The 26,217-nt window shown below is 43.2% G+C and overlaps 1 protein-coding gene across 6 annotated transcripts in view; it reads left to right on the top strand.

The window, feature by feature from the left end:
* The window catches only part of MCRS1 (microspherule protein 1), a 126,983-nt gene that overhangs the window by 2,437 nt on the left and 98,329 nt on the right, over positions 1-26,217 (top strand). For all 6 annotated transcript variants that reach the window (XM_085870905.1, XM_085870904.1, XM_085870901.1 and 3 more), the window contains exon 2: positions 111-291. In XM_085870905.1, the coding sequence (XP_085727031.1) occupies positions 132-291 (160 nt within the window). In that variant the 5' untranslated portion in view covers positions 111-131. The remainder of the gene's footprint in view (positions 1-110; positions 292-26,217) is intronic.

Genomic DNA, 26,217 nt, shown 5'->3' with positions numbered 1-26,217 from the left:
CAAAAGTGTGCAGGGAACGATGACCTCTGGCTTTTGAGATTTGTTTTGGATGAAAATTATTTTATCCTAGCCAAGCATGTCTTCACCATTGGTTGCTGTTTGCTTGCCAGGCTTGGGAAGGCTGCCAAGGCATGTCTGATGCCGTGGATTTGGGGCTGGGCTTGGCTCAGGCCAGTCTTCCACACAGTCAGGAACGTGAGCAGTCAAAAGAAAGCTCTCCAGCCGTGATCCAGGCCATGACGGATGCATGTTCTACACCAGATTGCAACATGACCACCTCTTGCAGTCCTTGTGAGTTCCACCAGTAACTAACCAACAAATCAAATATTTCCGAAAACTCGTACATTTCTTCTGCCTCTTCAGTGATGGAAATTTGGTTTGGTAATGTGCAGAGATTGTAAGGTTTTCTACACTTGAGTTGTGAAAGTAGTCTGCTGTATGAAAAATTGGTGTCTTTAGCAGCGTCCACTCCTTCTCAAAGTCGATCCTGCAATGCCAAAAATATATTTCAAAAGAAATGTAATATTGTTACGAATTTGGAAGCTTACTGCACTCAGCATTCAGGTCCTCATAGCTCAGTTATTCGATAAGTAAATGTGGATAGGACAAGTAAATGCTCCCTTTCCCCTATGTCTAATGGGAATTAAATGTTCATGCGCTGTGGAGTTATTTTGATAGTCAGGATTTTCTTTTACATTTTTACATCACCACCAACAACAACTACAACAACACTGGACCATTCCCCCACACGATGGCGTTTCGAAGACTCATGTGGGCGGAGTTCCCTCGGCCACCGAGGTTCTGACTCAATGCTTTGGCCAATCTGAAGGGTGCGAGTGCGTTTCCCACCTTTCAGCCAATGGGTGCAGAGCGAGCTCCAAGAGAAGCAGAGCCTCTTCGGGGGGGGGATCGAGACGCCCCGACACGCCCCCCAACCAATCACGGAGAGACGACCGATTTCCCCGGCGAATGAGGTGTCCGGAGAGGTGAGACACATTCCCCCCGCCCCCAACGCCAGGGAGGGAAGAGATAGATGGGACGGCGCAGTCATCTGGTTTTTCTGGTCTCGTCACGTGCCGGAGGAGCGTTCTGGAGCCTGGCGCTGCCCTCCGTACCCGGTGCTTGCAGTGACATCAAGCCCCACCGAGCCGGATCGTCAAGGGCCACATGAGGCGGGAAGGTCCAATATAGCTCTGGTTTCCAGCTCATCTTCCCTCGAGCTGGAAACCTTCAATAAAGACCATTGGTGTCCATCTTCTTTTGGGTATTTGTGTGTGCGTGTGTGTGTGTCCTTGGGCCCTGTCTTCAAGTAGAATTGTTTAAGTGCCTTGTATATTGACTGCATTTCTTATAGTCGGATAACTCTGCTCTTTGTGTGTTCCCTCTCCCCCCCCCCCATTATAAATAAATCCCCTGTTAAATGTTTCAGCCCATTTCTGTTTCTTTCATTGGTTCAGCACGGTGCATGTTGGGAAATTGGGAAGCGGCAAATTGTGCATTTGGACTGACGGACCTCGGTAACCATCCGCTCCGGTTACGCACGGTTCGAGCACGCTAACTGCTTGTTCCACTCGAGCTCTGCTGAGGGTGAATTTCCCCGGTAGTTTGGACGACGTGGGTATTTAGGTAAATTGAAATTGGCAGTCGACCTATTGGCGATCTTCGGTCCGATCAGGGACCCGTCGGCTCCGGAGTTATCTGGGGTGACGACCTATAAATTCCCGGTGTTCGGTGGAGCCGACTCTACTGCTCCATCTAGCAGTCGTGCTCGCCGCCAACACCCGGCTCCACAACAATATCTATGAGATGCTAACTTCTATTTTTTAAAATTTATTTTATTTCTTTAACTTTTGCTTTTATGTTTAATAACTACAAATGTGTGATTTTATTCCCTTAGTTTCAATTACTCAAGTAATGCACACTATCGTGATAATTAATTAATGCTTCTTCATCTTAATCTTCACAATGTTGATCATTGGTATCGTGACCAGCAGTTGTCATAAGCCTCTTACACAGGAAGAATGTTTTAGCGAAACAGAGTTGTCTGATGCATTTTGTGTTTTCATTATATTTGAAAATGCAGTATTAACACGATCACTCATTTTCGGGTCCCTACTGACTGTCGGTCATTTCTGTGCAATTACATATGTTGAGAGTGCTGTATTTGTCCCTTCGCTGAGGTACGGTATGCGATCTGACCACCTTTTTTGACATTTTACAGTCTCTCGTGCTTTGGCTTTTCTTTTCTTGTCCTTCTGTAAGAATATGTCATGCTCATCCAGTGAGATTCTCCTTGCGCCATGCCTGTAGTCTTTCTTGTTTCTCATTTGTTAGAGCCATCTTATCTGCAATTAATGTCTGAGATAAAATGATGGAAGTACACAAGTCATTTACATCCTTTCGCTTTTAAACGTTGTGCACAATATTTAACCTTAAATGTTTCACACAAAAGATCTATAAATATGTTATTGTAACTTGGTTGCCAGATTTGGTTGTTGTTTGATATGGATTAGGGAATTGTGCAAATTCAAAGCCGATACAATATGGCTGAACCAAACAGGAAGTGATGACATCAAATGCACATAATTTCTTAAAGAGGGCAGCATTGTTATCATGATCCTTTGATGCCAAGCGTTGCCCTGTCCCCATTACCAAGCTCAGGTAAAATGGTTATGGATGTGCAAAAAATTGTATTATATCCATAACAAAGATATCGCCTTAGATATGATGGATATATAAAATATAGTCGCTGTGCATACTTGTGGCTGAAAGTGTACATTGCTTCACGCATCTCAGGGTCTTGACTCAATATTCTTTTGGCAAGTCTTAGACATGGCGATTTAAAATTTAGGATTCACATGTACCTGCTTAAAAAGTGACCTGAAATTGAAACTGAATACAGTAATACCCTTGTTTACGTTGGGTATACGTTCCTGAAAGGTTCGACGAATATCAAAATGATGTAAATAAAAGCAATTGTTCGCATTAACAAATTAATGGAAAAGTGGGGGATATGTTCCTAATATTGCCACTTCACCTATTATATTTTACTTTTTACCGATGATATTACCCTTTTTTGATCAATGACAGTTGTATTCTAGTAGCCGACACGTGTATAAAACAAAACAACAATTACCAGACATTTAAATCAAAACGAACATCATCTGGAAGCGGTCAAAGTTGGCTGTACCTCTTCTTCCTCTAAAGAACGTTTTTATAATTGGTGCGCACGGCAGTCGGAGGCAAACTTGATAACCCGGCAACATCGACAGCACACTCACCAGCTCCATTTGACGAATAACATCTAAATGAACTCTTTTAAGATGCCTGTTTGCCAATCTACAGTATGTTGCATTTATTTATGTTCAACACAAAGTAGTTATTTTGGCAGTTATTATTATTATTATTATTATTATTAATTTTATTTTTTAAGTGACTTTCCTGCGAGTTGAGGTGACATAAATCGTGTAGTGATATTAATAATGGGACAACGTTAAAAGGGGAGACGGAAATCAAGGTATTACTGTATGTCTAATTATGCTGTGAATTTTTTTTTTTTTGCAATGAAACAGCTCCCTGTATTTTGATATGAAAGTAAAACTCTCATTAATTGATTTTATCTTGGAAAGAAAAAACATGTTTTATTTGTAAATTTGCCTTGGTGCAATACTTCCAACTTCAAGTGAATATATATATATTTTTTAATCCAGTAATTTTGATAAATAAAATTCCATAATTGTACATTTAATTAACTTTAAATGTATGAAACAATTTTTGAAAAATTTCCTATGAGGTTGAGAATTTGGCAGAATTACCCAGTAAAAACCATCAAATACAGCATGTGGCATCCTTTTTGTAAAGTAGAGTAGGTTGAATATGTTGGTTCCCTCGAGCAGCAAAACTGACACTGAGGGGAGCCCAGTGTTCCTCTGCCTTATCTACACTACACAAGCAAGTTCTCAACTAGATTGGGCAGTAAGTGGTTCAAGCTTGGAACAAATTCCATGTTTCCCATTAGAAGAAGCCTGAACTAGCATAATTGTTGTGATTTTGTTAGCTTAGAATGAGCTTGTGTGTAATTTGGTGTGTCAAGACGCAAAAAAAAAAACAAACAAATGGCCTCAACCAGTTCGCAACTCTCTTTGTGGAGTTGAAGCGATTATACGATACAGCAAATCGGCGACTTACATCGTCGATGCGTTGATAAAAACTGCAACGTTATTCAGTACAATTTTCCAATATACCGTTGGACCCCGACATTTGGTGATTCGCTATTCGCGAACTCTGCTTATTCGCGGTTTATAAAACACGATGTGCTTTTACATTCGCTGCTCTGTGCTTCGCGTATTGGTGTTATTCTCCCCCCCCCCCGTGTTTTCGTGGGTGTATTCACAATTTTTCACGGGATTTTTGTTTTTTCTGTCATGAATCGCAAACCGCCAGGAACTTATCCCCCTTTAATCCATTGAAACAATGCCAAGACATTCATGTATTCATCATTCGCGGCATTTTTTAGGAACGTATCACCTGCGAATAGTTGTGTGCGATAGCACTTGTGTTATAGGGGGGATGCGTTGCCGGGGGAAAAAAATCTTGGTCACCCAAACTGAACTTCACCTTCACTTAAGTACAAATTTATATGCGTTTCACCACAAGGTGAAACACGTGAGACTGGGGGATAAAGTGATGTGGCATCCACTAAGCGCTTAAAGTGGGTTTTCACGGGACGTGCGAATGGTTCGCGAAGGATGCGAATGTCGAAAAAATGGCAAAGTCCAACATTCGTATTTTAGGCTCCAAAAGTTCGCCAAACATGCGCGGGGGTTCGGAAGTGTCGTCAATTGTTCGCAGGAGTCGTTTTTTGTTCGGCGGGAATTTCAAACTTTTTTGACTTTTTTTATTTTTTATTTTGAAATTCTGAACGAACAAAAAATGACGCTTCCGAACCTCCACGCATGTTTGGCGAACTTTTGGAGCCTAAAATACGAATGTTGGACTTTGCCATTTTTTTCGACATTCACATCGTTTGCGAACCGTTCGCGTGTCCCATGAAAACCCACCTTTAGCATGTTGTCAGTCCTCAGGGCAATGTGACATTGTTGCTTCTACACTGGCAGATGGTTGCCAAAGTATTTAAAGATTTCACAATGCGCACTACAGTACTGTACTGTACTTAAAAATGTTGAATGACATTGTTTCGGACTAGTGTGACTTAAATCGACTTGTCCCATAATGTGTTAATGACATTCTATCCATCCATCGGGACCATACTCTGTGCAGAGTGTTGGTGCTGCCTAAGCAGTCTCCTTGGGGAGTGGACAATCCTGGACGGATTGTCATTCGCCATTCCGACACAGAATACCAGCATGCTGGCACTCATTTTGCTGACCTTGGAAGGATGACAGGCATAATTCACCCCACCTAGTATTAGTGGGGCAGATATGTAACAAAAATTGCTCGAGATGTTCACATCCAGCAGAAAGTTTGAAATTTTGCATACAGGGGTATTTTGACATGCTGAGTTCAAAAATTGGCTGATCCAAGAGGTCTGACCAATGGACCGGCCGCCATCTTGAATTCCACTATGGCCGCCATGTCGAAACATTGAACATTACTATCTATGGTTGCAAGTGACCTATGGCCCTGAAATTTGGTACACAGGTGCATTTTGAGATAATGAATTCAATAATGGAAAAATTTGAAATGCATGACAAACCTTATGGCCGCCATTTTGAATTCCAATATGGTGGTCAAGACGAAATGTTGAAATCCCTATCTTGGGTTCTAAATGACCTGTGGTGCTCAAATTTTGTACACAAGGGTATGTTGACATGCTGAATTCAATAAGGCAATAATTTGAAATGTCTGACAAATGGTATGGCCACCATTTTGAATTCCAATATGGCCGCCAAGACGAAATGTTGAAAATCCCAGGATCTTTGCAAAAGCAATACCAATTCAATGGATCCCTAGTCGACGAATCATATAACAAATCAGAGCTCATTTCAAAGTATATTTCGTACCAGTTGGCAGCTGTAACATGCTGCAAGCTTTTTTCCATCCGTTTTACTTCTCCCTCCCTCCCTCCTCCTCCCAGTTGCCTTATCTTTATCCCAGTTTATCGCCTCCCAGTTGTGCCAGACGTTCTGTATAAAGCTTTGTGAGATCGGCTCACTTGAAAGTGTAACTGCCATCTGTACACTTCATTTCTTCCAAATAGGATATCAATTCGGCCAAAGCTACTGATTCTGGTGGCATATTTTGACTTGAACTGGCTTCCTCATTCTTTCTTACAAATGATCTGTATCGAGTGTGGAGAACAGTCATGCACTTCTTGTGATAAACAGCATCTGATGCCGTCATATCACCTACAGACAATCTAACCAGGAGTTTTGTATCCCTCAATTCTGTTGCCATCAATCGAACATTGGAATCTACATTTTTTTTTTTTGTTGCCGCTCTGTGGACTATTTCTTCATTACTGATAATGCTATCACAAAAGAAACATGTGCAAGCGGTACTCTGTTGAACGGATGGAGATTTGAAACTTGTTCTGAGTCTTTTCTTAACAGGCGAGTAAGTTTCTTCACCAAGTTTAAGGTCTGAACTTTGCTTTCTTTCCCTTGATTCAGCCCTGGCCACACGAGAGCTGCTGCACTGCACATAACAGTTTTTGTGCCATTTGGCAGCATGCGCAGCTAGGGTTTCTGCAATACTGCAACCATCATCTAGTCGGGAAATGTTTATCCCGCAAGGCAAGGCACCTAAATCATTTTGAGCAAGATTCTCGTAAACGTCTAGACACGACTGATTGCTGCCCTTACGTGCATCTCTTAGTGGTTCATTTTCAGAACGTTTCTGGCAAAGAGTGCAAATGTTCCAGTCTGTTGGCACTGGAATTGTTGACTGTTTTCTTTGATTTCGACATTTGATTTGAAAGAGAAAAAACATTAAAAAAAAATAAATTATTGGAATGTCATGTGAATGTTCAGTTCCGGCAGAAAGTGTTAAATTTCGCATACAGGGGTATTTTGGGGCACTGAATTTCCCAAATTTCTACTGCCTTCGACAAAATTACAAACCCATCAGTAGATTTGAGATGCAACAATTTTCCAGTTATCATAATAATGCTCAAATGATTTAACATTATGACATTACCGTACACTGTGCAATTAAAGCAATGAAAACATCTATGTTTGTCTTGGTGGCCATATTGGAATTTAAAATGGCTGCCATACCGTTTGTCAGACATTTCAAATTATTGAACTCAGCATGTCAACATACCCTTGTGTACCAAATTTCAGCGCCACAGGTCATTTAGAACCCAAGATAGGGATTTTCAACATTTCGTCTTGGCGGCCATATTGGAATTCAAGACGGGGGCCGGTCCATTGGTTAGATCTCTTGGATCCGCCAATTTTTGAAATCGGCGCCCCAAAATACCCTGTATGCGAAATTTCACACTTTCTGCCGGAAATGAACATCTTTTTCACATATCTACCCCACTATATTGATTCAACAGCCAGGTAGGGTTTGAACTCGTGATCATAGGATCCCAAGCCTACCACGCTAACCATGTTGTTGGCTTAACTGGCAACACCAGCCTGGTGTTGGCTTAATTCTATCAAAATGATGCAAATAGACTCGACGTAAATTGGTGACTTCTTCAAGTCAAAGTTGTATTTGCCTGTCTACCTGGTTAGTCATCCAGTCAGAGGATTGTTACCTCCACCGCCGAAGGTGAGGAGGTTGTTTTCATCTCTGTCTGGCTGTTTAGCTGTTTTTTTTTTTGTCTGTTTGTCTCTGTACAGGATATCTCAAAAAGTTGTAGACTGATCCGGATGAAATTTTGTGGGCAGGTTTGGTGTGTGACGAGGGCGAACTTATTAGATTTTGGTGAAGATCTGGATCCGATGACTAGAATTTTAAAGTGATTCTTCACCATTGAGAGATGGGGCTAAAAACGATATATAGCACGATATCTCAAAAAGTTGGGGATGGATTCGGCCCAAACTTGGTTGGATACGTTGGGTGTGTGATAAAGAAGAATTGATTAAATTTTGGTGAAGATCCAGATCCGATAATCTTCAAGTAATTTTTCACCATTGAGAGATCGGGCCAAAAATGATACAGTACTGTGTTGCAAGATATTTCAAAAATGTATTGGGCCCGATATATTCTTGCGGATCAGGCATTACGTGGTGGAGGTATGCACTCTACCGCGTGCCCTTCTCGTTCATTATGAGATAATTCAGCAAAGTAGGCAAGATTTTTCACTTAATTCAAAGATTCCCTTGGTAGTTTGTCAACAGTTTGTTAGCCACTCCGTTCAATATATAAAGTGTAAAATACTATTTTCCTTTTTCAACTTTCATGACTTTTTTTTTTTTTTTAAACATAAAAAACATCCATTATTGTCTCGCTCAGTAGGTATGTGTAAATTTCCTGCCTCTGATTTTTCCGGCTCACTGTGGATGTGGTACACATGCCATCTTGAACAATACCATGTGGTAACCAGAAAGCATCTCAAAATGTAAAGCTTGTCCATGTCAGCTTTGTTAACCTCCGCCATCGAAGATCGGAGGTTACTGTTTTCACCCCTTTCTGTTTGTTACTTATGAAATCTAAAGATTTCGTAAGCATATTGATCACTTCCGTTTCTGTGTGTTTGTTTGTTTGTTTGTAGGCACGATAACTCGAGAACGGAAGAAGCTACCAATGTCAAATTACACCACGTGATTCAGGAGGGTGATGGCTAGCGCTGGTTAGATTTTGGTCAAAATCGGTCAAAGGTCACAGTGAGGTCAAACATAATTCCATAAATTAATGTGGAGAAATGGAGTATTTTTGCTTCGCTCGACGTTACGAGTTCGTTTTAACTTTGATTTTAATTTTGTCTTCGGTTTTTGCGATCGCTTAGGATGCTTAAAACTCGGTTGTCGAAATTCTGGTAAAAATCGGATGTTTTGGAGACGTTTTAAGATTGTATAAAAAATATTTCACTCGACGCGTCACGGGTCGTCCCATGATGCAGTGCGCTCGAGCAGACGCGTCGTTGAGTCACGTTAAGGTATTCCGTGTGCGCGCTGACGGTGTTTTCGATAAAGATGGTGTTTAAAATCTTTTTTTATCCCAATAAAGGTTATCGTCGCATGCCTGACTCGCTGAGCCGTCGTATTATGTAAAGATTGCTGGTGGATGGCCGAATTTTACGGTTTTGTGACTTTGATAAAAAAAATATTGAATAATGGCGTGGAGAAATGGAGATTTTGCTTCGCTCGACGTTACGAGTTCGTTTTAACTTCAATTTTAATTTTGTCTTCGGTTTTTGCGATCGCTTAGGACGCTTAAAACTCGGTTGTTGAAATTCTGGTAAAAATCGGATGTTTTGGAGACGTTTTAAGATTGTATAAAAAATATTTCACTCGACGCATCACGGGTCGTCATGTGATGCAGTGCGCTCGAGCAGACGCATCGTTGAGTCACGTAAAAGTTTTCCGTGTGCGCGCTGAAGGTGTTTTCGATAAAGATGGTGTTTAAAAGTCTTTTTTTTTTATTCCAATAAAGGTTATCGTCGCATGCCTGACTCGCTAAGCCGTCGGATTATGTAAAGATTGTTGTTGGATGGCCGAATATTACGGTTTTGTGACTTTGATAAAATAATTGCGTGGAGAAATGGAGATTTTTGATGGTTTGGTACAGAATCATCGTAGAAACTTCTGGTTTGCGTCGCTACCTTCTCCAGAGACAGCTTTTATTAGACAAAGTCAGAGGTCAAGTTGACGATTTCATAAGTACCAGTCTATGACTGCTTGTTTGTTTGTTTGTTTGTGAACAGTATTATGGAAAAACTCCTCCGGATTTCGACAAAACATAGTGGGCGATTAGGTATGGTCCAAGGATCATGCCATTAGATTTTGGACTTGGTCCAAAATCCAATATGGCCGCTATCGTGGCCATTTTGAAAAATATTTGATTTTTATTTTTTTTTTGCATTTCTACATGTTTTAAGTGATTTCCAACCCCCCCCCCCCAAAAAAAAAATTTAGAGGAAAAAAAAATTTGCAACTTTTTTTTTCAACAAAATTTCGATTTTTTTTTATTTTATTTTATTGCATTTCTACATATTATAAGTGATTTCGAACAAAAAAACATGCCAAAATTTATAATTGCGGCTGATTTTGGAACTTCAGGTGGATATAACCACGTAGAATCAATTTCTGTCTCAAGGAATCGAGTTATGACGAATGAATTGAGTATGTAAAAGGGAAAGTTGCAAACTATAACTCTGAGCACTGTTGACGTCAAATTGAATGAATAGGATATCAGGTTCACTTGAGTGACCTAGCAGTATTGGCGGCGGAGGTTTTGCACTCTACCGAGTGCTCCCCCTCTCGTACTCAAACTGAACTTGAAAACAACAGCTAACAAAAGAAAAAAAAACTCATTAAAAAAAAAATCATTTGGTGTTCTTCATATTCTCATAATAAAGGTTGGTTGAAAATTTGATGACCAAAGTTCAAATAGTAAAAATGTTATGCTCTGGACACACACATACACATACACATACACACACATACACTTGCAATACCCTGTCTCCCGCTGGCAAACAGGCTATCAGCGAGATGGGCTCCCCACTCTCCTGCCCTCATCCATTGCCTGCTAGCTTGTTTACAATGATCAGAAAATTGAAAAACAAATAACTCTGGTCATCACCAGTTTCTTTTAACCAGGCATTTCTCACTTTCACTACTTATCTATTTGATTGCTGCCAAATAATATAAGGCCAAAAACAGTATATAGCACGATATCTCAAAAAGTTGCAGACGGATTCGGATGAAATGTGGTGGACACATTGTGTGTGTGACAAGGAAGAATTGAGTCAATTTTGGTGAAGATCCGGATCCATATCCGATAATTTTTTCAGTGATTCTTCACTATTGAGAGATGGGGCCAAAAATAGCATGATATCTCAAAAATGTATTGGGCTAGATATGTTCTCATAGATCAGGCATTGCGTGGCAGAGGTATGCACTCTACCGAGTGCCCTTCTAGTTCATACTGTGCTGTTGTCTTTTTCGCTCTTGTCATCTTGTGATGTCAGCTAAGCATTTTGTAGATCACACTATACAAAACTAAACAAATCTATGTTACAGTTAAAAAAAAAAAAAAGCTTCAAATGTTTCTTCCCAATGTAAAGTTGGCCATTTACATTTAAAGTCACCATGAAGTATAGTTGCATCCAGAAATTGTAGATTTCTGGGGTTGTATCCATGCAGCTTGCCTGCAAAAGTGTTTATTCTGATTGAGGAGCAAGTTGATATGAAAAGGGTGCAATAACTGTAATAGTTATTTTTTGCCTAGAATGTGCCCAAAAAAAATAAAGCCCACTTTTTAACAACTATCTCATCGGTTCTCTGTGCCATTTTAAAAACACCTGCGGCCTCGGTAACCACATGACTTGTTATATTTATCATAAAGATTGGTCTCGTTTTTGTGACGTGCAACCTTTTATACCTCCATCTTAAAAAGTTAATTTAGTCATGCAAGGCCAATGTGCTTGCTTACATTGATTATACTGACTGGATATGCAGTACTGTATACTATTTAGACTCGGGGAATATTCACTCGGCTTATATTCCTGCCATTGTGGCAGCCATCCACCTTTTCCCGTGCTTTGTCTTGGGGGTCAGCAGAAACTAAAACCGGGCCTATCTCCATGAATAATATGGCCAGGAATCATAATTATTTCTTTTTTTTTTAATACAAGAAAATTGCATGGAGTGAAGGTCAACTTGACCTGCAAAATGGTGGATAATCAAAGGTCACTGTATATATTGTACTTGACCTAATTATATATATACAAGTACGGGCCCGTAGGTGAGTGCCAGTATGTGCAGCCCTCTCTCGACCCCTCTCTTGACCCCTCTTGACCCCTCTCTCGACCCCTCTCTCGACCCCCCCTTCTCGACCCCCCTCTCGACCCCCCTCTCGACCCCCCTCTCGACCCCCCTCTCGACCCCCCTCTCGACCCCCCCTCTCGACCCCCCTCTCGACCCCCCTCTCGACCCCCCTCTCGACCCCCTCTCGACCCCCCTCTCGACCCCCCCTCTCGACCCCCCTCTCGACCCCCCTCTCGACCCCCCTCTCGACCCCCCTCTCGACCCCCCTCTCGACCCCCCTCTCGACCCCCCTCTCGACCCCCCTCTCGACCCCCTCTCGACCCCCTCTCGACCCCCCTCTCGACCCCCCTCTCGACCCCCCTCTCGACCCCCTCTCGACCCCCCTCTCGACCCCCTCTCGACCCCCCTCTCGACCCCCTCTCGACCCCCTCTCGACCCCCCTCTCGACCCCCCTCTCGACCCCCTCTCGACCCCCTCTCGACCCCCCTCTCGACCCCCCTCTCGACCCCCTCTCGACCCCCCTCTCGACCCCCCTCTCGACCCCCCTCTCGACCCCCTCTCGACCCCCCTCTCGACCCCCCTCTCGACCCCCCTCTCGACCCCCTCTCGACCCCCCTCTCGACCCCCCTCTCGACCCCCTCTCGACCCCCTCTCGACCCCCCTCTCGACCCCCCTCTCGACCCCCCTCTCGACCCCCCTCTCGACCCCCCTCTCGACCCCCCTCTCGACCCCCCCTCTCGACCCCCCTCTCGACCCCCCTCTCGACCCCCCTCTCGACCCCCCTCTCGACCCCCCTCTCGACCCCCCTCTCGACCCCCCTCTCGACCCCCCCTCTCGACCCCCCTCTCGACCCCCCTCTCGACCCCCCTCTCGACCCCCCCTCTCGACCCCCCTCTCGACCCCCCTCTCGACCCCCCTCTCGACCCCCCTCTCGACCCCCCTCTCGACCCCCCTCTCGACCCCCCTCTCGACCCCCCTCTCGACCCCCCTCTCGACCCCCCTCTCGACCCCCCTCTCGACCCCCTCTCGACCCCCCTCTCGACCCCCCTCTCGACCCCCCCTCTCGACCCCCCTCTCGACCCCCCTCTCGACCCCCCTCTCGACCCCCTCTCGACCCCCCTCTCGACCCCCTCTCGACCCCCCTCTCGACCCCCCTCTCGACCCCCCTCTCGACCCCCTCTCGACCCCCCTCTCGACCCCCTCTCGACCCCCCTCTCGACCCCCCTCTCGACCCCCCTCTCGACCCCCCTCTCGACCCCCTCTCGACCCCCTCTCGACCCCCCTCTCGACCCCCTCTCGACCCCCCTCTCGACCCCCCTCTCGACCCCCCTCTCGACCCCCCTCTCGACCCCCCTCTCGACCCCCCTCTCGACCCCCCTCTCGACCCCCCTCTCGACCCCCCTCTCGACCCCCCTCTCGACCCCCCTCTCGACCCCCCTCTCGACCCCCCTCTCGACCCCCCTCTCGACCCCCCTCTCGACCCCCCTCTCGACCCCCCTCTCGACCCCCCCTCTCGACCCCCCTCTCGACCCCCCTCTCGACCCCCCCTCTCGACCCCCTCTCGACCCCCCCCTCTCGACCCCCCCTCTCGACCCCCCTCTCGACCCCCCCTCTCGACCCCCCTCTCGACCCCCCTCTCGACCCCCCTCTCGACCCCCCCTCTCGACCCCCCTCTCGACCCCCCTCTCGACCCCCCCTCTCGACCCCCCTCTCGACCCCCCTCTCGACCCCCCTCTCGACCCCCCCTCTCGACCCCCCCCCTCTCGACCCCCCCCTCTCGACCCCCTCGCCCCTCGCCCCCCTCTCTCGCCCCCTCTATCCCCCGAGTCTCGCCCTTCCTCTCTCATCCCCCCTCTCCCGTCCCCCTCTCTCGCAGATATTGGTCGACAGATAAATGGCCGTAACTTGGGAACTGCTCGTCCGATTAATATCAAACCTCAAAGGCACATCCGCGGGTCCCCAGCAATATTCCTGGCAAGTTTCAATCAGATCGGACCGTCAATCGTACAAAATAAATAAAATGATAAATAAATAAATAAACATTAATTGTGACGTCATTCGTGATGTCATAGCACCGTGTCTTGTCATTGGTCGACAGATAAATGTCCGTAACTTGGGAACCGCTTGTCCGATTAATATCAAACCTTGAAAAGGCACATCAGCGGGTCCCCGGCAATATTCCTGGCAAGTTTCAATCCGATTGGACCGGTGATCGTCCGGTTATTAATAATTTGGGAAAAAATTGGCATGATAAGGTTAGAAGGTGGAACGACACGTTCAGCTGCCATATATACACCTTTTCAACACTGAAAAAGCAGTAAAATGGCCGTAACTTGGGAACCGCTTGTCCGATTCATCTCAAACCTTGAAAAGGCACATCTGCGGGGACCCGGCAATATTCCTGGCAAGTTTGAATCAGATTGGACCGGCGGTCGCAGACATACACATACACACATTGCTGGAAATATATATATATATATATATATATATATATATATATATATATATATATATATATATATATATATATATATATATATATATATATACAGTGGGGAGAACAAGTATTTGATATACTGCCGATTTTGCAGGTTTTCCCACTTACAAAGCACGTACAGGTCTGTAATTTTTATCATAGGTACACTTCAACTGTGAAAGACGGAATCTAAAACAAAAATCCTGAAAATCACATTGTATGATTTTTAAATAATTAATTTGCATTTTATTGCATGAAATAAGTATTTGATCACCGACCAACCAGTAAGAATTCCGGCTCTCACACACTTGTTAGTTTTGTCTTTAAGAAGCCCTCCCATTCTCCACTCATTACCTGTATTAACTGCACCTGTTTGAACTCGTTATCTGCATAAAAGACAGCTGTCCACACTCAATCAATCAGACTCCAACCTCTCCACAATGGGCAAGACCAGAGAGCTGTCTAAGGACATCAGGGACAAAATTGTAGACTTGCACAAGGCTGGGATGGGCTACAGGACAATAGGCAAGCAGCTTGGTGAGAAGGCAACAACTGTTGGCGCAATTATTAGAAAATTGAAGAAGTTCAAGATAGCAGTCAATCTCCCTTGGTCTGGGGCTCCATGCAAGATCTCACCTCGTGGAGCCTCAATGATCATGAAAAACGTGAGGGATCAGCCCAGAACTACACGGCAGGACCTGGTCAATAACCTGAAGAGAGCTGGGACCACAGTATCAAAGAAAACCATAAGTAACACACTACGCCGTCATGGATTAAAATCCTGCAGCGCATGCAAGGTCCTTCTGCTCAAGCCAGCGCATGTCCAAGCCCGTCTGAAGTTTGCCAATGACCATCTGGATGATCCAGAGGAGGAATGGGAGAAGGTCATGTGGTCTGATGAGACCAAAATAGAGCTTTTTGGTTTAAACTCCACTCGCCGTGTTTGGAGGAAGAAGAAGGATGAGTACAACCCCAAGAACACCATCCCAACCGTGAAGCATGGAGGTGGAAACATCATTCTTTGGGGATGCTTTTCTGCAAAGGGGACAGGACGACTGCACCATATTGAGGGGAGGATGGATGGGGCCATGTATCGCGAGATCTTGGCCAACAACCTCCTTCCCTCAACAAGAGCATTGAAGATGGGGTGTGGCTGGGTCTTCCAGCATGACAACGACCCAAAACACACAGCCAGGACAACTAAGGAGTGGCTCCGTAAGAAGTCTCTCAAGGTCCTGGAGTGGCCTTGCCAGTCTCCAGACCTGAACCCAATAGAAAATCTTTGGAGGGAGCTGAAAGTCTGTGTTGCCCAGCGACAGTCCCGAAACCTGAAGGATCTGGAGAAGATCTGTATGGAGGAGTGGGCCAAAATCCCTGCTGCAGTCTGTGCAAACCTGGTTAAGAACTACAGGAAATGTCTGATCTCTGTAATTGCAAACAAAGGTTTCTGTACCAAATATTAAGTTCTGTTTTTCTGATGTATCAAATACTTATTTCATGCAATAAAATGCAAATTAATTATTTAAAAATCATACAATATGATTTTCAGGATTTTTGTTTTAGATTCCGTCTTTCACAGTTGAAGTGTATCTATGATAAAAATTACAGACCTCTACATGCTTTGTCAGTGGGTAAACCTGCAAAATCGGCAGTGTATCAAATACTTGTTCTCCCCATTGTATATGTATATCTATTGTACTTGACCTAATTCCTGTCATTATTCATCAAGAGGACATGATCTACATTGTGTGATCCGAACTGTCGTCGTCCTCCATTAAATAATATGGTTAGGCTACTCTGCCTTCCCCTTGGATGCTCTGCATAATTCCCTTAACATGAGAGAAGAGCTGAGTAATTGATGCAAGGATTGTACATTTCACCACCAGGGTGGAGATGAACCTGCAATCGCGTGATATCAATACAAAAGTTTTGGCCAATGAGCCCCCCCCCTCATCCTATTTGCATTTTAGAAAGGGAGAATGTCGTTTCCATAGTGACATGAAGTTGTTTTCTTGCATTTGTCAGGTTTTGTATATCCCACATGATGCATTTGTCAGGTTTTGTATATCCCACATGATGCATTTGTCAGGTTTTGTAGATCCTTTTCAGAGTTCACATTTCCTGTTTATTTGGCCAGTGATGTATTTTACTTTGCTCTGATCACCTCTAAAGTCACCAGAGGCATTATTTAGTTATTCACTCACCTGGACTTTAGGCAGGTGAGCTTATGCGACCGAGCAGTGTTTGTGAGTGAGTGAGTCCGTAAACACTTCAGTCATTATCGCTTGAACCAAATGCACGATTTTCATGATACTTGGCCACAAGCTTCATATGTGATGCCGATCGAAGGTTTATTTACCGCATGAAAATCTGCACTCATTCAGGGTGATGGTCATATGGGTGTTTGTTTTTTTTTGAACCTCCCCAAAAATATGTATTTCTTCTCTTCTCCAAAACTATACACGCAATTTTGATGAAACTTGTCCACACACTTCACACATGATGGACCAAAGTGTATTGACCGCATCAAAATCTGCGCTCATTAATGGGTCTACGGGATTTTTTTGACTCCCCCTTAAAAACGAAATAGGTATTTGCTCTCTTCTCGGAAACTACCCACACAATTTCAATGAAACTTGATTACAACCTTCATCACCCATGATCAAAATTTTGTTCACGGCATTAAAAAATATTCAGGGTCAAAGGGGGGTTTGAGTGACTGTTGCTTCAGGACTGGCGGTCCTATTTTTTTTTTTTTTTATATTTGAGCTTTAATTTTGGAAAAGTAACACATTAAAGGCACAATTAATTTGGTGTGAAACTGTACATCATGGAAGGTGGTTTGTGTTACGTTGAATGGGGTGCAAATTTGTTACAATCAAATGGAAGACCAAATACTCCATTGGAGTCATCAGAAGGAACTCAAATATATAAAGAGCAAAGATTGAGTCATCAGGAGGAACCTGGAGAGGATTCGGGTTTCAGCTGCTACTCATCTACCCTCAAACTTCTTCAGGCACAGCCAAGTGAGCCTTACAGAAAAATTTCTGCAATAATTCAATTCTCTGAGACAAATAAAGAAAGGGAAATGAAGAGTAAAGGAGATAAAAGGCAAGAATTGGAAGGAATAAAGAGAAATGTGAAAGGAAGAAAGAATAAATATGTCGGGAAGAACACGGATAGATAGATTTGAGCAGTTTGTCTTTTCATTTCTTTCACAGTCCATGTGTTCAATATTTTTACTACTGTTTGGTACAGTTGTCATTACAGAAAATGAATGTGATTGTTAACTTGTAATTGTATATCGTATTAACAACGGAAGATTTTGGCTCATTTGTCATGTGTGTGTGTGTGTTTTTTTTTTTGTTTTTTTTTTTTAGTATAAAAGTCTGTCAAAATTGAAGAATTATTTTATTCGAAGTATTAATGGAGACTGGAAGATGTGATTATTCATCGCAAGAAGCGTTATTTTAAAACAAAACATGTACAAATGTTACCCCGTTTTCTTTGTTTTCTTGGACATTTCATTTTGACGCAACAGCCTCGTGAGCATGCCAAAAATATGAAACCTCTGCCTAATGTCAGGTACGCTCATATCTTGTTTATTTATTTGACGTTCTCTGGACGTAAATGAACCCTCCGACTCTGTGCACGTTGCATAACATGTGCAGCAAATTTCACCTCCCTGTGCCTTTGTATTTTTTATTGGTTTAAAAAAAAAAAACACTTCTGTGCATCCTCCTTGAGGCCCGGTTGTAAATGACTCTCTACACTTCCAATCGAAGAGACTTAATTACTCTCTTATGAAAAATGTTTTTTGTTATTAGGGTACCCTGTCAGTACAGGGTACCCTATTGTTTTTCTTCTGTTTATTATTATTACGCATTATTATTATTATTTTTCCGCCGGCATTTTGCACCCTTTTTCGCTTTAAAAATCATTTTCTCTGGAACACAAAGTCCGATCGACAGGAAATTTTCACCATAGTATGTATCTTTTTTGATGGCACAATCACGTTGTAATTATGACGTCATTGGTCACGTGGTACGGTCGCCATCTTGAAAAAAGCGATAAACTTTGGACATCTGTATCTCGGAAATCGTGCAATGGAAAATTTTTTCGTTTGATACATTTTACTAAGCTCCCTATGGGGAACACGTGTGATTTTTCGTGACGTCATAGGTGAAGCGATATACCGGTGAAAATTCGTCAAGTAGAACGCTGTATAGGAAAAATCTGAAAAATTCTGAGCGTCATCTACGCCTAAAATTACCGACGAAAATGTTTTTCTTGACGTCATCGATGACGTCTTTTGGCCGCCATCTTGTTTTTTAGTGTTTTTTTTAAAAAATCTTCTTCTCCAGAAGGGCTAGGCAGATTAAGGCGAAACTTTACAGGTACATTCCCCCTGAGGTCCTCTTTCAAGTTTGTTAATTTGTTGTTGATACGTCACATGGTTTGGCGGCCATCTTGAAAAAACCCTAAAACCTTCAAACATCTTCTTCTCCAGAAGCGCTGGTCCAATGAAGGCGAGATTTCAGAACTATATTCGTGACATTTATGCGATGCAAGTTTGTTAATTTCGAAGTGATAGGTCACATGGTTTGGCCGCCATGTTGGATTTAAGAAAAATATTAAATAATGTTTTCTCTGGTATTTCATAAGCCATCGAAGCAAAAATTTGCAAGTGCCTTCCTCCCTCAAGTCTGCATACATGGTAAAAAAAAATTTACCTCAGAAGTCACATGGTTTGGCGGCCATCTTGGATAGAAAAATAGACCTTATCCGATTTACACGAAACTTCACACACTTGTTCGGGTCGATGATGGAAAGCAGAATTTAAATTTATGATATCCTCGGTCACAAGGTTCGGCAGCCATCTTGGATTGAAAATGAATAAATTTTAAAAATCTTCTTCTCCAGAAGGGCAAGACAGATTAAGACGAAACTTCACAGAAATATTCCACATGATGTCCTTTCTCAAGTTTGTTAATTTCTTCTTGATCGGTCACATGGTTTGGCGGCCATCTTGAAAAAACCCTAAAACCTTCAAACATCTTCTTCTCCAGATGCGCTGGTCGGATGAAGGGAAGATTTCAGAAGTATGTTCGGGACAGGAAGGCGATATAAGTTTGTTAATTTCGAATTGATGTCACATGATTTGGCCGCCATCTTGGATTTAAGAAAAATATTAAATAATGTTTTCTCTGGAACTGCTGAACCAAACGAATCGAAAATTTCTAATTATCATCTACCATCGTGTATGCACGCATGGTAAAAATTATGACATCACACGTCACATGGTTTGGCGGCCATCTTGGATAGAAAAACGCACCTTTACCGATTAACACGAAACTTTACAAACGTGTTCCAATACCCAGTTGGAAGCAGAATATAAATTTGTGATGTCATAGGTCACATGGTTCGTCAGCCATCTTGGATTGAAAATGAATAAATTTTAAAAATCTTCTTCTCCAGAAAGGCAAGACAGATTAAGCCGAAACTTCACACATATATTCCCCATGAGGTCCTTTCTCAAGTTTGTTAATTTGTTCTTGATTGGTCACATGGTTTGGCGGCCATCTTGAATTTACCTTAAAACCTTCAAACATCTTCTCCAGAACACCTGATCTGATCAAGGGGAAACTTCACACCCCTATTGCACAGGAGTAGGGAATACAAGTTTGTTAATTTCTAATTGATAGGTCACATGGTTTGGCAGCCATGTTGAATTTAAGAAAAATATTAAATAATGTTTTCTCTGGAACTGCTTAACCTATCGAAGCGAAAATTTGCGTCTATCATCCTCCATGATATCTGCATACATGGTAAAAATTATGAGGTCACAAGTCACATGGTTTGGCCGCCATCTTAGATTGAAGGATAAATATTAATTCATGTTTACTCTGGAACCACTACTTCTATATATGCGAAACTTCATATTTATAATTTAGGCTACATGAGAAACAAAAGTTTAAAATTTCAACCTGATCGGCCGTGTGGTTTGGCAGCCAGAATTATTTAATTATTTGAATCTGGTCGCCAGTAATAAGGAAATTGAACGCTTTGTGCTGCCCGGTTCGTAACTCGTCTGTTTCGCGCCGTCTCGAAGCAGGCCTGTGTTTGTATCACCATTAAATAATGTTTTCTCTGGCACCGCTTATCCGATAAATGCGAAACTTTGCGACTATGATTTAAGTCTCACATTGTGTCAGTTGTGTCAAAGGCGGACGGACTGGGTACCCGGTCATCACTGCCAGCAGTTATAAAGTGGCAGTTCTAGTTATTATTATTATTTTAATCCTGAAAAATAGACCACAGTGATCAGTTGTGTTAAAAGATTAGCCTTTTAAACCCCTTCTTATATTGTCCTTATGCAGGGGGATAGACATTACACTGTTTTATATTTATATATATATATATATATATATATATATATATATATATATATATATATATATATATATATATATATATATTGTTTTGGGCCGGGGGTTGGTGGCGAGAACGACCGCTAGGTGGGGGAGATTATGCCGTCTCTCACCAGACTTCTCCGGAATTGTAGGCCGTCGCTCCGGATAATTCCGTGAGCCGCGGGTCACAGAACCGACCGTGGTCGCCAATATCTCGATCGTGTGGCGTAGGGTTATTTGTCTCGAGCCTAAGTAGCCACGCAATCTTGTCTACTGGGGATCCACGCCCTCGGAACGTCTGGCCGAACCGAATCACTCTACCAGTTTTGGTAGAGTATCAACTTCCACCTACCAACTCCGGCTCGGATGTAGTCGAGCGGGCTTGCCCAGGACATTCCGGCTCCGATGTAACGATTACCGTGGATGAAACCCCGTCTGAACTCAGACCCGGACCATGCTGGACCAAATATAAAAAGGACGGAAACAAGCTGGGAACATTTTCTAATAATTTATTTTCAGCAAATGAAAGACAAGAGAAGTGAGACCTAAAGCGAATATTCAATGCAAGTATTTACAATGGCAACAAGTGAAATCCTTCAATACAGCGCATGTGGTGAATCAAATGAGTACACTCGTGTTAAAATATGCAATTTATACTTTTTCAGTTGAAAAACAATTAAAAAGCGTACTTAATATTTGAAATGTAAAAATCTTGTTTATTATTGTGATAAGCACCTTTATATATATATAACAGAAGGAATGAAATCGTTTGATACAGCGTGGCAGGAGGCCACAAAAGAATGATTGTAAGTAAATTTCAACTACTAATGCATGACAAAACACTTGTTTATGGCTAATATTAAAGAGAATGATGGCATAAGAAGAACTTAGCCTGGAATCCTCGTGCATAACACCGCCCACACAACACACGCGGTGTCCTTTGACCAATCAGGAGCAGTGCAGTTACAGTATCGTTTCCTTCAGCTTGATTGGTATTGCCCTGCACGTGATGTTTTCGGGGTTTTTTTTCGTTCTTGTTGAATCTGAGGAGATTATTTTTTCGTTCTTGTTGTAAGTAAATTTCAACTACTAATGCATGACAAAACACTTGTTTATGGCTAATATTAAAGAGAATGATGGCATAAGAAGAACTTGGCTTTCTGTGTTCGGCGCGAAATACCATGGTGGAGGGAAATGACGTCTTTCTTTCGTTCGTTCGTTCGTTCGTTCGTTCGTTCGTACATGAGGGGAGCGTTTCTTCGTTTTTTTTTCCGTCAAGCAATGAATTAAATGGTTTTCACATTTTTAACACATTAGTTTCACAAATTTCCATTGAAATACTCGGGTATTTCCGTCAATTGTCGCCATTTCCGTCGAGGTTACGCACTGCATCTACCGGACGGCCGTCATTGACTGTCTTGAGGCACGTGGGGGGGGGGGGACACCGGACCCACCGGAGACGTGGTAGACGACGCCGGGGACATTTCAAACTCGATGCAATTAGAGACAGCGCACGCGCTGTAAAAACACTTATGCAGTTCGACTTACAAGACGGGCCCACACGCAGACACACACACACAAATAGAAAAGAACCCTCGCCTTTATTGTCCTTTCCTTTGTTCTTTATTGGACCTTTATATTGGAGAAAAGGTCCTTTATTGGATCCTCACAGCCGTGGAAAGAGGCAAGCTGGAGGTCAGAGTTCGGTGGGTACCGGACCGTCGGAGGGAGGGCGTGCTCCGCGATGTGGCAACTGACAAAGGTCGTTGGTCCGATCCCCAGCCGCACTTGGGGGACTCGAGGCTCATGGCGGAGTTCGGGTGGCGAATAATCGGGTTCCACGGAGGCGTGGGGGGGGGGGGTGTCAGGGTCGCTCTATCTTTCCTTGGAGAGGGCCAGCAGATACACGTTCGCCGCCTCGATGGCCCTCTTCTCAACCCTCGTGACAGCAAAAACCCCTTCGTACAGCAACGTACACCTCCTGAACCCTCGTGCAACCCACCAGCACAACGCCTCCGAATCTCTGGATTTTATGGACCTCCCTCAATGGGGAGGGGCCTTGGTCAGCACACCTCGCTGTTCGCCTCTAATTGGCCACGATCCCACGGGCACAGCCTTCCTGGGCTGGGTTTCGGCCATGCTCGGAGAAAGCTGCCCCTATCCTCCACGAGTGTTTGAGGAAGGTGGATGGTGGTGAAGTCACTATTGCGTGATGGGCAGGTGGTGAGATGTAATAACCTAGCTCTAAAAAGAAAACATCACAACGCACGTTTTCGAGTCTCCCACGAGACAAAAAGGAAAGGGACCTATCTCACACATACTTAATGGAATAACTGACTTTTGGGACCTGAATGTTGAGTGCTCACGGTTTCCAGATCTGTAACTGTGTGTGTGTGTGTGTGTGTGTGTGTGTGTGTGTGTGTGTGTGTGTGTGTGTGTGTGTGTGTGTGTGTGTGTGTGTGTGTGTGTGTGTGTGTGTGTGTGTGTGTGTGTGTGTGTGTGTGTGTGTGTGTGTGTATAGGCTTAACTTGTATTTTGCGCTTAACTGTACATATATATGTACAGTTAAGCCCAAAATTATTCATACCCCGACCAAGTTTGGAGTATTTTGAATTGTGTTATTTGAGGAATGAGTTTCTTTTGGCTTAAGTTACATAAGAATGTGATAAACAGCTGAAAGAATCACTGCAAGAGACATTTCAAGAAGTACATTGTTTTGGGGGTATTTTATTGATAGATTTACAAAAAAAATGTCATGTCCAGAATTATTCATACCCTTGCTTAGATCATGTCAAAGTCACATTCAGTAATCAATGGAAAAGCCTCTGTTTGTAATTGCAGCCTCCAAACGGTTTTTATACTTGCTCACAAGGTTTTTGCATGTCTACGGGGATTTTGGCACACTCCTCCTTCGTGAAGATCTCCAGGTTTTTGAGGTTGGAAGGCTTCCTTGCCATCACTCCGGTCTTGAGCTCCCTCCACAGATTCTCGATTGGGTTGAGGTCCAGACTTTGGCTTGGCCACTCTAGAACGTCTACATCATTATCCCGGAACCATTTCTTGACTGACTTGGCGGTGTGTTTTGGATCGTTGTCCTGCTGATACGTCCAATGCTCCCCGAGGTGAAGTTTCTCTGCGGACTGTTTGATGTTTTCCTCAAGGATCTTGATGTACTGCTCCTTTTTCATGATGCCATCCACTTTGACGAGATTGCCGGACCCACTGGCTGAGCAACATCCCCAAAGCATTATGCTCCTGCCTCCATGCTTGACGGTCAGGACTATATTCTTAGGGTTTATGCTTCACCTTTCTTTCGCCAAACGAAAGCAACATCTCTGTACCCAAAAAGCTCCATTTTCGTCTCATCCGACCACAGAACTGAGGACCAAAAGCTTGGATCTTTGTCCAGGTGAGCTTTTGCAAAGGCTAGGACGAGCCTTTCTGTGCCTGGGATGGAGGAGTGGAGTCTTTCTTGGTCGGTGTCCATGGAGACCCCCTTGTGCAACGTCTGCTGGAGTGTCTGCCTTGATATCTTGGTCCCTCACCTCACCAAGGTTGTTCAGGAGAGCCTTAATAGTGATCCGTGGATCCGTTGTTGGCCTCTCGCCATACTTTTCTTGCCTGACGAGGCGACACCTTTGGCTTCCGCCCATGTCCTTCAATGTTTTTTTTTTTTTTTTACAGTGTGGAACTCATTCTAATTCCTCATTATGCTTTGTATGGTGGCAACTGGCACTCGGAACTGCTTCAAAATAGTGTTGTAGCCTTTCCCCTCCTAATGAGCATTCACAATGCACAACCGAAGGTCCTCACTGACTTCCTTCTTAGCCATGCTGACAATGACCTGAGAATGATTGCATCAGCTCCCCTTAATTTATAGTCTAAAAGCAGAGTGTTGTTCTATAACATTCCTTACTGTACATTCAATAGACCACATTTGTAATGCATTCAGATTGTATGCACACATCTTGGAATAATTGCATAACATTATAAAGAACTAGCGATACCCGTGCACATGCACGGGATAGCAGTACAACATAGCTGGTAGCAGACGACAGACCGTGCATGGGGAATGACAAAAATATGCATTATGCAAGTGGTACTATGGAATGCCAAGACTTCCCAAACATTGTCGGCATGTCTGCTAAGTGCCACAGTAATTTCATAGGGATCGTGTGACGGCGAGCCGAGTTTTTAGTGTGCAAGCTTGGTATTATGATAGAGATGTTAGGAATATCAAAAGCATGTGCATGATCACAAACATTGGCCTCAATTTTGAGACTTGGTATGGGGTATGAATAATTTTGGACAGGCATAAAAACAGAAGTCAACATTTCTATTGTTATGCTAATAATGTTGAGCCAAAATATATGTGGATTTGTACATGCCAACTAAATGTTCTTGGGTGAAGTGAAAGTTCCACCACTCCAGCTTGTAGGTATGAGATAAATGCAAAACTCTCAGATTTTTCATAGGGTTTGAATAATTTTGGGCTTAACTGTATATATGTATATATGTATATATGTATATATGTATATATGTATATATATATATATATATATATATATATATATATATATATATATTTATATATATATATTTTTTTGTATAATGTGAGCAGGGTGTACTTGCACATTGTGTAAGCATACGAACAGTTCTTCCCCATCGTCTCGGGTCGCTCACCTGCATTTGATTTTTTCCATTCATTTATTTATTTATATATTCATTTATGAATGCCTTCTGACAGTTCTGATTTTTTTTTTTCTTCCCTCCCCCCCCCCTTTGGCGTATCGGCTTCGATGTTCATTGGCATGCAAAATTACCATGCTTCCTCATTGTCTCGGGTCGCTCACCTGCATTTATTTTTCATTTGTTGATATTTTAATTTACGGGCTATTTCCGATGGTTCTGTGATTTATGTATTTTATTTTATTTTCCCTTGGTGTATTGGCTTCGATGTCCGTTGGCACACAAAATTACCATGCTTGCCCGTTGTTTCGGGTCACCTACCTGAATTTTTTTCCTTCATTTATTTATTTTCCTTTATTTATATTTTCATTTACGGATTCTTTCCGACGGTTGTGTTTTTTCCTGGTGTATCGGCTTCGATGTCCATCGGCACGCAAAATTTTAGCTTTCTACATCACCCGGAAGGTCCCGATTTTTAATGTGAGTGATTTAGTGGTTAGGTGTGTGTGTGTGTGTGTGTGTGTGTGTGTGTGTGTGTGTGTGTGTGTGTGTGTGTGTGTGTGTGTGTGTGTGTGTGTGTGTGTGTGTGTGTGTGTGTGTGTGTGTGTGTGTGTGTGTGTGTGTGTGTGTGTGTGTGATTGAAATGTGTTGAGCGTGACAGTGCTCCCCGGATCTCCAATGGACGTAGAATCCTATGCAATCGCACATCAAAGCATCACCTTCAACCTGGGTAACA

The sequence above is a fragment of the Eptatretus burgeri genome, chromosome 2, assembly GCF_056783735.1.
Source record: "Eptatretus burgeri isolate ZD-2024b chromosome 2, Ebu_testis_v1, whole genome shotgun sequence".
NCBI lineage: Eukaryota > Metazoa > Chordata > Myxini > Myxiniformes > Myxinidae > Eptatretus > Eptatretus burgeri.
This window is presented reverse-complemented; position numbering and strand designations above follow the sequence as displayed.